Genomic DNA, 11,954 nt, shown 5'->3' with positions numbered 1-11,954 from the left:
TGTCTTGAATCAATGTTTGTCTCTGAAAATACAGAGTAGGCTATTAACTGTATATTCAGTAGTAGATGAACCACAATCATGGGCACAAAATCCAATGTGATGTCAAATCAATAGCACAGCGCTGGGTGGAGTTTTGTGTTAAATTTTAATAGATATTCTGTTATTGTCTAGACCTTGCCACAGCGCAAGCTGTGAAAAACAAAACAAAAATATTAACTTTACATTCACTACTAATTTCACCTCATGATCAGAAAATATACATTTATATGCATTGTTAATATTTTTCTTTCAAATAAAATGTATTTTGCAAGTGCTTAGGCATGATGACCATACAGATACAATGGACTCTGATGGCCAGTGTTTCTCAATCCATTCCTGGGGGGGGGTACACACACCTGATTAAAGTAATCAGTGGCTTGGTGAAAACTAGTTGAATCACTTTCTAACCCTGGCTCACATCACTGGTACATTGGCTGCATCTACACAGGCAGCTCAATTCTCATCTTTTGACCAGCCAGATAAGCTCCGAAAAAGAGCTGATGGGATGTGTAGGGAAAAAAATATCAGAATTGGGCTGCCTGTGTAGATGCAGCCATTGTCGGATGTAGCTGTTCAACCCAACAGGAACGGCTAAAATCTAAAAAACAAAACATCCCAAAAAATAGGAGAAACAATGGACAAAAGAAAAAGAATACAACTTATCCATTTCACATTTTAACAGTGTCTCACTCCAAGGCTTCATGATCCTGGAGATCAAAATGTAAAACAATATAACGGGAATAAACTATCAAGTTTAAGTAGAGATACTTCAAATATCCTTATGTTAATGCTGCAGCAGGTAGCTACATGGTTGCGCTGATGGAGAATGTGTGACTATCCGCACAAAAATATTTTCTTTGCATACTAAGACATGCATTATCCCATAGACACACTACATTCACAGGGGTAATAACTACAGTATGGCTGAAAGCGGAACATTACGTTCTCCAATCCTAACCTGTCAGAGCAGTGTCTGGACAGCACACTGCCCACTGATCTGACAAACTTTCCAAAAGTAATACAACCTATTCTAAACCTCAACACCCTATCTACTATATATTGCTGTCAAAAGTAGTGCACTACATATAGGGATCAGGGTGCCATTTGAGCCAGCTCCCTACTATATATAATTACAGTACTGGAGATAGAGGTCATCTAGAACAGGGTTTTCCCCAAACACGGTCCTGCCCCAGTTTGGGAAACACTCTGGAGTAGACCTGACCACGTTTTATAACCGTGAATATGAATTAAGAGGACAGTCAACACTACAGTGGTAGAAAGAAACTGGTAGTCACAAGGGCGATGTATTTCTGTCCCTCCTAACAGGTAACGGCGCAGCAGATCTGGGTATCTATCAAATACTTTAAGTATTTCAACGCCACCAAATTCTAGCCCTGAAGTCATTAGCGACGTGACCACAGCTAAGCAGAAAGCAAGAGGGTTCAATTCCATCTATTCTCCATCATCCGAGTAGAATGACACCTGAACTACAGGTACAAGTGACAGCTGATCTAGCAGCTCTGAAATGTATGAACTCAGCAAACAATGGACGAAATGTTTAAAACCTTAACACATTAAAAATGATAAACACACCGGATCAAAGGACAGCAATGCAACAACAAACGGCAACAAAATCAGTCAAAGAGGGCAGGAATCGTATACATGTATGTCAAACCACTCAACCATGTTCTACAAGAGATCGCAACAGGCCTGGACAGAGTCAAATCAAAAAACGCCACCTGTCAGACAGACAGGACAGGGGTTGAGGTGCTAAATCGACTTCCCAAATGGCACCCTATTCAGACCCGGCCCTCTGGCCAGAAGTAGTGCACTATATGGAATAGGATGCCATTTTGGACTTATTTCAAGTCGGCAGACCACTACACCTCGGATAAGGGTTTATACAGATCTTAGTCTCGAGGGAGGAGACTGAAACAAGGATGACGCCAACTAGAGCAATGACAGATACAGTATCCAACAGGGAACAAAATACATAAAACAAATTGGTCCAATTTAGGGGGACATTATAACATATACCGAGGACTGTAAAATAACATTCTAGTCTGATTAAAAGGCTTGGCTTTGAGTGTGGATACAAATTAAGCCTGTCTCATAATTAACTAACAATTATAGTTACAGGCAATTTAAATTTACTTTCTGTGCAAATCGTTTTTTCCCTTAATTTGTTTTTTAAATGCATAACGGCTTTTGTTTTTCTACGTGAATAGGAGGCATGTGATTGGGGGTCGGTACACTACTATTGACCAATCAGGGCAAACCCCTCTATGAATCATGGGAGACAGGAAGTAGAGCAGCTGACTTCCTCTTCTTTGTGAGCTTGGTGACATCATCATCATGGAAGGGTTTGGTTGGTCGACCTCACTGCTCGTGAGCCGCACTCATGCCTCGAACCTGACCTGAACTACGCAGCTGGCGGAGGAAGGACGGAGAAAGTAAACAGATTATAGTCATGCATGTGTCACACAGTGAAGGACAAAATGTTTGTGTGTGTGTAAGAGAGACTGAGGTGATGGAAGAGTGAACATATTCTTTCCATCAAACGGCCATTGCCTGGTACATATAATGTAGCAACAGCTAAACTTACTACATTGTGAACTAATGGCCAATGTTTACTTCATGAAATAGAGAATAATGTTTCCCCTTTACTAGCAGTCACATCACTTCAACCCATCTCCATCATAGTGAAAACTCTCCTCTTTCCACATGACAGATAATTCCATCTGTAGGCAACATGATACATGCAGAAAGATAGCAGAGAGCAACAGGGTAGGAGCGCTGCCCCAACACCTGGAACCACACACACACACAATTAAACAGACCACACCATGTTAATAAGACAGCATGTGGACAAAAGAAGGTTTCAAAGAGGTAAGGAGGATAAGAAGTCATGCAGCGGGAGCTGAGGAGCAGAACTTCAGAGAGACAGGATGCAGGCGTGATGGAAAGAACGAGAAACGGAATGAGAGCGCCACATGCAGGTAGAGCTCCAAAACCACCATAGACAAACGACAGACTGAACCAAAAGCAGATTGTTTCATTAGACAGGCAACATGCAGCTGGAAAAAGGGAGAAAAACGTGATGAGCAACAAACTAATGGGGGGGGGGGGATAGAGAGATGAGAGCAGATACAGGATGAGTCTCCGACACCACGATGATGTAATTTCCTGTGTCCTGTTGGGGAACTTACTCAGCCTGTCTCTGACCTTTGACCTATAGGGGCGGGGTTATTCTTCCGTTGCCGAGGTTCCTCTAACGGTGCCCTTCTCACGCATCTAAAGGCAGCAGAGTACAACTGTCAGCTGGACCAATCAGAGAGCTTCATAGGAGGGTCAAAGGTTAAGGCCATAGGGGTTAGCGAGGGTCACGGTCAGTCCTAGATAGGTGATTTGTTGATCCCTCAATGCCTTTGGAATCATGTGTTAGTGACCTTTTCATCATCATCAACTGTCCCTATCTACGCACCACAAAAAACAACAATCTTTAAGACACAAGTCTATAACCTATGAAAAAAAATGGCAGACATTAATTGGGTGTGTTACCTCTTCCAGCTCTTTCTTGGTCTCTTCCTCCATTCGTCTGATGTCTGCCATGGTCAGCTCCACCCAGTTGTCAATCCAACAGAACAACTGGCGATGGAAGTTAGTGAAAATACGCTTCTCTTGCTGAAGGTGGGAAGATGGGGGAGGAGAGAGGTGGAGATGGAATGAAAGGAGAGACCAGAGAACAACAATATTAGGTATCAGTCTGTTTTCTCATTAGAGGCCCTAAATGTGAAAAGGATAAAGAGATAAAAGTATTATACCTTCTGGATAAAGTTCTCTACTTTGGTCTGCAGGCCCCACCACTTGAACTTTACAGTGACCAGTTTGTAGGCACACATCTTAGGACAGTCTGTCTTGTTCATCAGATCATTCTGTCATAGGAGAAACACAGGAGGGATGAGGCCAAATGTATTTTTATTTTCTACAATGTTGATTTTGGGGCATTAACCTCCAGCACCACAAACGAGAGAAGCATGGTAGTGTGTGTGTTAACCCTCTTCTAATGAGGTCAAATGTCAATATAACTAACTATCACATACAAGACGGGATATATATGGTGACAGTAGGTAAAATCCTGTACCTTCCATTCAGGTGAGAGCGGTCCTCTGCCTGTCTTTGTAGATTTGAACAGAGCCGGATCCTCCTCTGCTTTATAATCCTGTAGTAAAAAAACATACCTTACACAATGACAACCTGCTCTTTCCATAACATAGACTGACCAGGTGAAAGCTATGATCCCTTATTGACGTCACCTGTTAAATCCACTTCAATCAGTGTAGATGAAGGGGAGGAGACAGGTTAAAGAATGATTGTGTATGTGTGCCACTCAGAGGGTGAATGGGCAAGAAAAGATTTAAGCCTCTTTAAAACAGTGTATGGTAGTAGGTGCTAGGCGCACTGGTTTGTGTCAAGAACTGCAATGCTGCTGGGTTTTTCACGCTCAACAGTTTCCCGTGTGTATCAGGGATGGGTGGTGGACCAAAGGACATCCAGCTAACTTGACACAACTGTGGGAAGCATTGCAGTCAATATAGGGCAGCGTCCCTGTGGAATGTTTTTGACACCTTGTATGCTATGCCCTGACAAATTTAGTCTGTTCTGAGGGCAAAGGGGGTGTTACAACTCAATATTTGGAAGGCATTCTTAATGTTTTGTACACTCAGTGTATATACACACATTACAACCCATTATAGTCATGTAGGATAGAAAATGCATTACACATGCATACTGACCAGGGTTTCCGTTAGCCGGTAATTTCCAGATTTTGTCAGATAAAATAAATGAAAAGCCAATAAATAAAATTGTAGCCGGCCAAATTGTTCGGGGCTGCTGTTCTGCTGAGGAGAGAGTGAGAGAGGAGCCTTGGTCTAGGCTATTATTGATTGCGAAGATGAAGGCCTTTTCATTGAAGTAAAACGAAAGTTGGAGAGTATGCCTACAGTGAAAAGCCTACAAGGCAGGGCTCAAGACTAAACTATATTGTTCGCATCGGTGCAGGCTGCACTCATTCACCTCATTAAAAACATCCTCTTGGTCAAACAGTAAAGTAGATTATCCTCATGAATCCTGTACTGAAAGCGTTTGACTGCCTGCCCCTGTTTCGCTGGGGCCTGCAGCTGTGTTGAGCGAGCCACTCTCTCCCTCTCCCCTCTCCTGGGGGAAAGAAAATGCTCCGGAAGAAAGAAAACTTTTCAGATTGTATAACATTTTAAAATACGATTGCTTGGAAAAAAGCTATCCTGTTGTCACAGATGGAGAGACGATGTGCTCAGCTTTCACACTCGTCACATACGCTGCTGCTACTCTATCATATAAATAGAAAAATATCTGTCTGTCAATCAGTCTCAACGTCAACAGTGAAGAGGCAACTCTGGTATGATGGCCTTCTATGCAGAGTTGCAAAGAAAAAGCCATATCTCAGACTGGCCAATGAAAAGAAAAGATTAAGATGGGCAAAATAACAGACACTGGACAGAGGAACTCTGCCTAGAAGGCCACCATCCCAGAGTCGCCTCTTCACTGTTGACGTTGAGACTGGTGTTTTGCAGGTACTGTTTAATGAAGCTTCCAGTTGAGGGCATGTGAGGCATCTGTTTCTCAAACTAGACACTCTAATGTACTTGTCCTCTTACTCAGTTTGACACTGGGGCCTCCAACTCCTCTTTCTATTCTGGTTAGAGACAGTTTGCGCTGTTCTGTGAAGGGAGTAGTACACAGCGTTGTACGAGATCTTCAGTTTCTTGGCAACTTCTCACATGGAACAGCCTTCATTTCTCAGAACAAGAATAGACTGATGAGTTTCAGAACAAAGTTATTTGTTTCTGGCCATTTTGAGCCTGTAAATTGAACCCCCAAATGCTGATGCTCCAGATAATCAACTAAACTAAAGAAGTCCAGTTTTATTGCTTCTTTAGTCAGCACACAGTTTTAAGCCCCGTGTGGCTCAGTTGGTAGAGCATGGCTCTTGCAACGCCAGGGTTGTGGGTTCGATTCCCACGGGGGGCCAGTACAAAAAAAAAAAGTATGAATGTATGTACTTGTAAGTCGCTCTGGATAAGAGCGTCTGCTAAATGACTTAAATGTAAATGTTAAGCTGTGCTAACATAATTGCAAAAGGGTTTTCTTCATCATCAGAAGTGTCCACTTAATATGAGGGCTGAGGGGATAGGGTGTGTCTTTAAAGTGTTTGGACCGCAACTATTGATGTACTGAATCAGATGTGCGCGCTGTGCACCACCAGAGGGCAGCTCTCTGAAAGACCCACCACTCGAGTTTTGGTCAGTCAGGGAAATAAGTGCTGAAACATGTTGGTTCACTATTTAAAAAGAAGATGGAGAACAAGCTATAGGATGAAAAATTCTGGAGTTTTGGCGTAAGTACAGCCGACTAGTGCTAGCTAACTACCTACAGTAACAAAACATTTATAAAAATGTACAAATCGATACTTTGAGTCAAATATCGATTGTCCCAAAAATGATATTTCGATATGTAACTGTATCCATCACTACAACACAGGGTCAAGTCTACTAGCAGAAATCTCCTGGTCTATGCTAATTAAGCTGTTATGTTAGGTCCTGTACAATATGGCACGTCAGCAGTATGTCAGTAAGGTGATGTATAGATCAGAGTTTCTACACAGTGCCTTGCGCAGGCCGATCCTCTGGCGGACAGGAATGGACTGCCAGGCTAACAGCAGCAGACACAGGGCTAGGAATGTCACTAGACTGGCAGTACTCTTTCGTGGACAGAAGCACGTAACAAACGTTACAGGAGCAGACTGTGCGACTAACAAGGAACTTTGTTCCGGTGTTGTGCTGAAAATCTCCCCCCTGCCAGAATCCCCCACTCCCTACAATTCTTAATTGCTGCGACTTGCGATGCTAGTTGAGAGTTCTGATCATGTTAGGCTGCGTTTCATTAGAATTTTTATGGTTGTTCGATCGCGGGGGAGACACTAGTAATGTCTGCAGTTTTTGGTTTGGCTATTTGTTTCAAGTGTATTAGTCTATAAATAAATCTCTTTGCCAAAATTCGTCATCTCTCCCATGTCTTATTCGACTAGTAGTTGTTCTGAAAATGTTCATTGCTTGCCTACATTTTTCTCCCTCCTCTATGTTTAATATAACACATATACATTATTAATTTTGGTTGCCTATCCTGACGTGAAGTTTGTTCTATAGAAAGTATTTGACTCTGATGTGTGCCACAAAGTATGACTCTAGCCACAAAATTAAGGAAATTATAGGGGGGGTTCGGCAAGGCCAATTTCTTGCCTCCCGAAATTCCACCCCCACCTCTTCTATCTTGGGACTGCAAGGCCTGACACACTTCAGAATAATTTTGCTAGCTCATGTTGACCAGTAGTGTGTGCCACAGAAAGTATTTGACTCTAGCCACAAAATTAAGGAAATTAGAAGGGGGGGGGGGGGGGGGGATTTCGGCAGGCAAGAAAATAGCCTTGCAGAACCCCCCCTTCTAATTTCCTTCATTTTGTGGTTAGAGTCAAATACTTTCTGTGGCACACAGGCAAGCAATACACATTTCAGAACAACTACTAGTCAAATAAGACATGGGAGAGATGCCGAATTTTGGCAAAGAGATTTATTTATAGACTATTTGTTTCAAGTGTTAGCCAAACCGAAAACTGCAGATAATACTAGTGTCTCCCCCGTGATCAAACCAACATAAAAATGAAATGAAACGCAGCCTAACATGATCAGAAATCTCAACTAGCAAGTCGCAGCAATGAAGAATTGAGTGCGTGCGCGTTCATGCGAAAGGGGGGCGATTCTGTCAGGAAGGTAGACTGGCAGAGACAACCAGTCAACATGCAGTGACGCAACTCCTCCACATGGGGGAGACAAATACCCTGATGATGTAACCATCAGTGCCTGGGACAGACTACTTTACCACTTGGGAAAAGAGCCATCTTGATGTCACTGATCTAACATGGCTGAGTGGTTAAAAACTCACTGCTTTAGCCAATACAGTGATGTCAGGTCTGATGCGCAATAGAGGAATGATCCATTTATTCAAATAGTGTTCCACGTATTCAACTAGTGTGTGTGTGTGCGTACGTCCACTCACCCCATGAGCCACCACATCTTTGTCTGCGATGTCGATGGGAATCACCTCCACTGTCTTCCACGTAGGACCATCCAAGTCATGCACGTTTTCTAGAGTTCCCATGTCAGGTTTGTGCCACGTCTCAATCTTTATCAGGAAGTCATCTTTCATATACTCATTCTGGAGGGAGAGGAGAAAAGAAAAGTGAGCAAAGAAAGAAAAGGAGACAATACAAATCTCTGTCCATGTTTTAATCTAGTCTGGCAAAGCATAAATTAATTCTTGCTGATGTGGGTCGGGATGGCGGCCATGTTGGGTGTACCATTCCAAATGTTTGATAAGTTGATTCTATGGATTCTGTGGTGGGAAGGAAACTAATTCCAAGAAGGCTTTAGTGTTCACTTCCTCTATATAGTAGCCTTAAAATGTCAGCCAACTGCAAGCTTGAGAATGCCTTGAATGGAGAACCAATGGGAATCTCATACTGAGAAAGTCTTGCATGGAGTCCTGGGAGGCCTAAGGCCTATTTAAACCCCACAGCTAAGCTAATTAACTGATTATCTGTTTGGGCTTGTGGGTGCAAAATGGTTTTGTTACAGTCTAATGCTACATACAGTATGTTGTTGAATAGTACTAGTCATTTTCCACACCTGTCCACTAAACTCTTTACATACTGCACAGAGAAGTGATTTATTACTGGCTCATTATCTTTCGGGCACTAAAAACCTAGCTAGGCAGAAATCTAGTTTCCTCTGGTTTGGCTTTAAAGATCCTATCACTCCTCTATCTTAAGACATATAGGCTGTGAGAACTGGTTAGAACCTGTTCTCATTTGTATGATTTTTCTATGGAAGTGGAACCAATTACCCCTTATGTAAGCTCGCCTCCCCCTTGGAGGGGTAAGCAGTTCATTGTGTAAATTAAGTATATAAAGACTGATTGTAAAATCTTTGAGATCCTCTGTGGTATATCCTGAGAATTCCTTTCCGGTATGTCCTGAAGGTTACTCTCCGGGTTCATCCCGAGAGTGATCTTCCTTGCAATTGCTTGAATAAACCGCTTATTGCTGATAGATGACTTCTGCCTAATTCCTCAAACAAGTTTTCCCTCAACAGGCTGAAATGGCACGGCTGGTTAGTGCACTACTTCACTCTGCCTAGCTAACTGTTGTGTGATAGCATTAGCAGCATAGCTAGCTACACAACGCCACCACGCTATAAGTCACTAATGGGATCGAGTGTCTCAAATACATTCCCACAACAAACCTAGCCCACACAGACAATAGCTGGGAGAATATGGGAAAGGGAGATACCTAGCCAGTTGCACAAGAATGCATTTCAACCAAAATGTGTCTTCCGCATTTAACTCAACCCCTCTGAATCAGAGAGGTGAGGGGGGGGCTGCTTTAATCAACATCATCGGCGCCCGTAGAGCAGTTGTTGGGAATTAACTAACTTGCTTAAAGGGCAGAAGAGCAGACTTTCCCACCTTACCGGCGCAGCGATTCAAACCAGCAACCTTTCGGTTACTGGCCCAACGCTCTTAACCGCTCGGCCCCCTGCCCCAGTGTGCATGTGTTTGTGTCAGTTCACTCACTACTCACCGTTATAACTGCCGCAGATGGAGAAAACAAGCAACAGAAGAAAAAAGGAAACAGTTTACTTTCAATAAAATAATCAGTGACAATTCACAATGTAGGCCAGTACCTTGCCAGAAGATTCCAACCCTACCGTTATGCTTGTTAATACTGAGCGCAATCATGGTTACACGGAACGGAACGCAATCATGGTTACACGGAACGGAACGCAATCATGGTTACACGGAACGGAACGCAATCATGGTTACACGGAACGGAACGCAATCATGGTTACACGGAACGGAACGCAATCATGGTTACACGGAACGGAACGCAATCATGATTACACGGAACGGAACGCAATCATGGTTACACGGAACGGAACGCAATCATGGTTACATTAAGACACATTTGAACCCGACGTGAGATATGGGACGGAAAACGTACCTCAATGCAGGGATCGGATATGCCACTGTACTCCAAATCGTACCTTTATCCACACTGCTACGTCAAGAAGATTGAAATAATGCTATCATTTTGTAATGGCAGTGTCGGCCAACCAGCTCTTTTGTTCAACGCGACCTGCCATTCCATAATGGCTGCTGTGGGTACTGCTAGCATGAGGATGAAAAAAAAGCAGTTTTTCTTCTTGATGGAGCAGCGTGGAAAAAGGTAACATTTGGAGTACAGTGACATATCCCATCCCTGCATTGAGGTACGTTTTCCGTCCCATATCTTGCGCCGGCTCCAGTGTCTTAATGTAACCATGATTGCGTTCCGACCCCAGTGCAGCTGATTGTAAACCAACGTAACAGTAGGGTCGGTATCTTCTTGCAAGCCAGTCCCAATCAGAGATGGGCTCAATTGAGTGTTTAAACTAGAGTTCTGGTACTCACCGGTGCGACAGTATGGGTAGGCATTCCAGGCTTTTTCATGGAAGACTAACGCTCCCTCTGGTGCAATATACCTCAACCAGCCTGGGACTTTACTGCAAGGAGAGAGAGACAGGAGTCAATCAGTCAATCAGCAGAGTGTGTATGGCTGCATTTACACAGGCTGTCAAACTCGGATCTTTTGACCAATCAGATCAGCTCTTTTGCCAATAATTGACCCTTGGCTAAGCCCCACCCCTTTGGTTATTGTCACTACCCTGGTCAATATTTTCCCGGGAAGCTCAATTCCCCATTCAAAATTCTTGAGAAGACCCATCACAATGACCTCAAACTGTGTTTCTAATACACAATAAAAATTAAGCAGACTACCTCTTGCTAATCAGGAGACTCTCGGGTATGTTGTAGTGGACTGTCATTACAATTTCTTCACGGGAACTTGGTAAAATGTATTTTAGTAGGCCTCCCGAGTGGGGCAGTGGTCTAAGGCACTGCATCGCAGTGCTAGCTGTGCCACTAGAGATTCTGGGTTCGAGCCCAGGCTCTGTCTCAGCCGGCCGCGCCCGGGAGACCAATAGGGCTGCCCACAATTGGCCCAGCGTCATCAGGGTTAGGGGAGGGTTTGGCCGGCAGGGATGTCCTTATCCCATCGCGCACTAGCGACTCCTGTGGCGGGCCGGGCACAGTGCACGCTGACACGGTTGCCAGGTGTACGGTGTTTCCTCTGACACATTGGTGCGCCTGGCTTCCGGGTTAAGTGGGCATTGTGTCAAGAAGCAGTGCGGCTTGGTTGTGTTTCGGGGGACGTAAGGCTCTCGACATTCACATCTCTCAAGTCCGTACGGAAGTTGCAGCGATGAGACAAGACTGTAACTACCAATTGGATACCACGAAGTTGGGGAGGAAAAAGGGGGAGAAAAATAATAAAAATGTATTTTAATGCGGCTAGCCACTGGATGGCTCGGAATGCGCTGTCAGCATGCAGTCAAAGTTACTAACCACTTTTGGAGTCAACTAGTGCTCTCAAATCGTATCCTGACATTGACAGCAGATGACATCCAGTGCATTCGGAAAGTATTCAGACCCCTTCCCATTTTGCTATGTCGTTATTCAATTATTATTATTATTATTTTTTTATTCCCTCATCAATCTATGACAAAGCGAAAAAAGGTTTTAAGAAATTTTGAGTCTCATAGCAAAGTGTCTGAATACTTAAGGTAAGGTATTTTTTTTTTTTATTCAAAAAATTCTAAGCATGTTTTTGCTGTGTCATTATGTGTAGATTGATGAGGGGAAAAAACGATTTAATACATTTTAAA

General features: G+C 43.4%; 1 protein-coding gene across 1 annotated transcript in view; it reads right to left on the bottom strand.

The window, feature by feature from the left end:
* Nucleotides 1-126: 126 nt before the first annotated feature.
* The window catches only part of LOC129813562 (phosphatidylinositol transfer protein beta isoform-like), a 32,978-nt gene continuing 21,150 nt past the window's right edge, over nt 127-11,954 (bottom strand). The window contains exons 4-11 of the mRNA XM_055865878.1: nt 10,642-10,733; nt 9,773-9,780; nt 8,191-8,349; nt 4,184-4,261; nt 3,864-3,974; nt 3,601-3,723; nt 3,249-3,333; nt 127-2,469 (exon numbers count right to left, since the gene is read on the bottom strand). Coding sequence (XP_055721853.1) covers nt 3,286-3,333; nt 3,601-3,723; nt 3,864-3,974; nt 4,184-4,261; nt 8,191-8,349; nt 9,773-9,780; nt 10,642-10,733 — 619 coding nt within the window. The 3' untranslated portion in view covers nt 127-2,469; nt 3,249-3,285. The remainder of the gene's footprint in view (nt 2,470-3,248; nt 3,334-3,600; nt 3,724-3,863; nt 3,975-4,183; nt 4,262-8,190; nt 8,350-9,772; nt 9,781-10,641; nt 10,734-11,954) is intronic.

This window comes from Salvelinus fontinalis, chromosome 2 (genome assembly GCF_029448725.1).
Source record: "Salvelinus fontinalis isolate EN_2023a chromosome 2, ASM2944872v1, whole genome shotgun sequence".
NCBI classification, from domain to species: domain Eukaryota; kingdom Metazoa; phylum Chordata; class Actinopteri; order Salmoniformes; family Salmonidae; genus Salvelinus; species Salvelinus fontinalis.
This window is presented reverse-complemented; position numbering and strand designations above follow the sequence as displayed.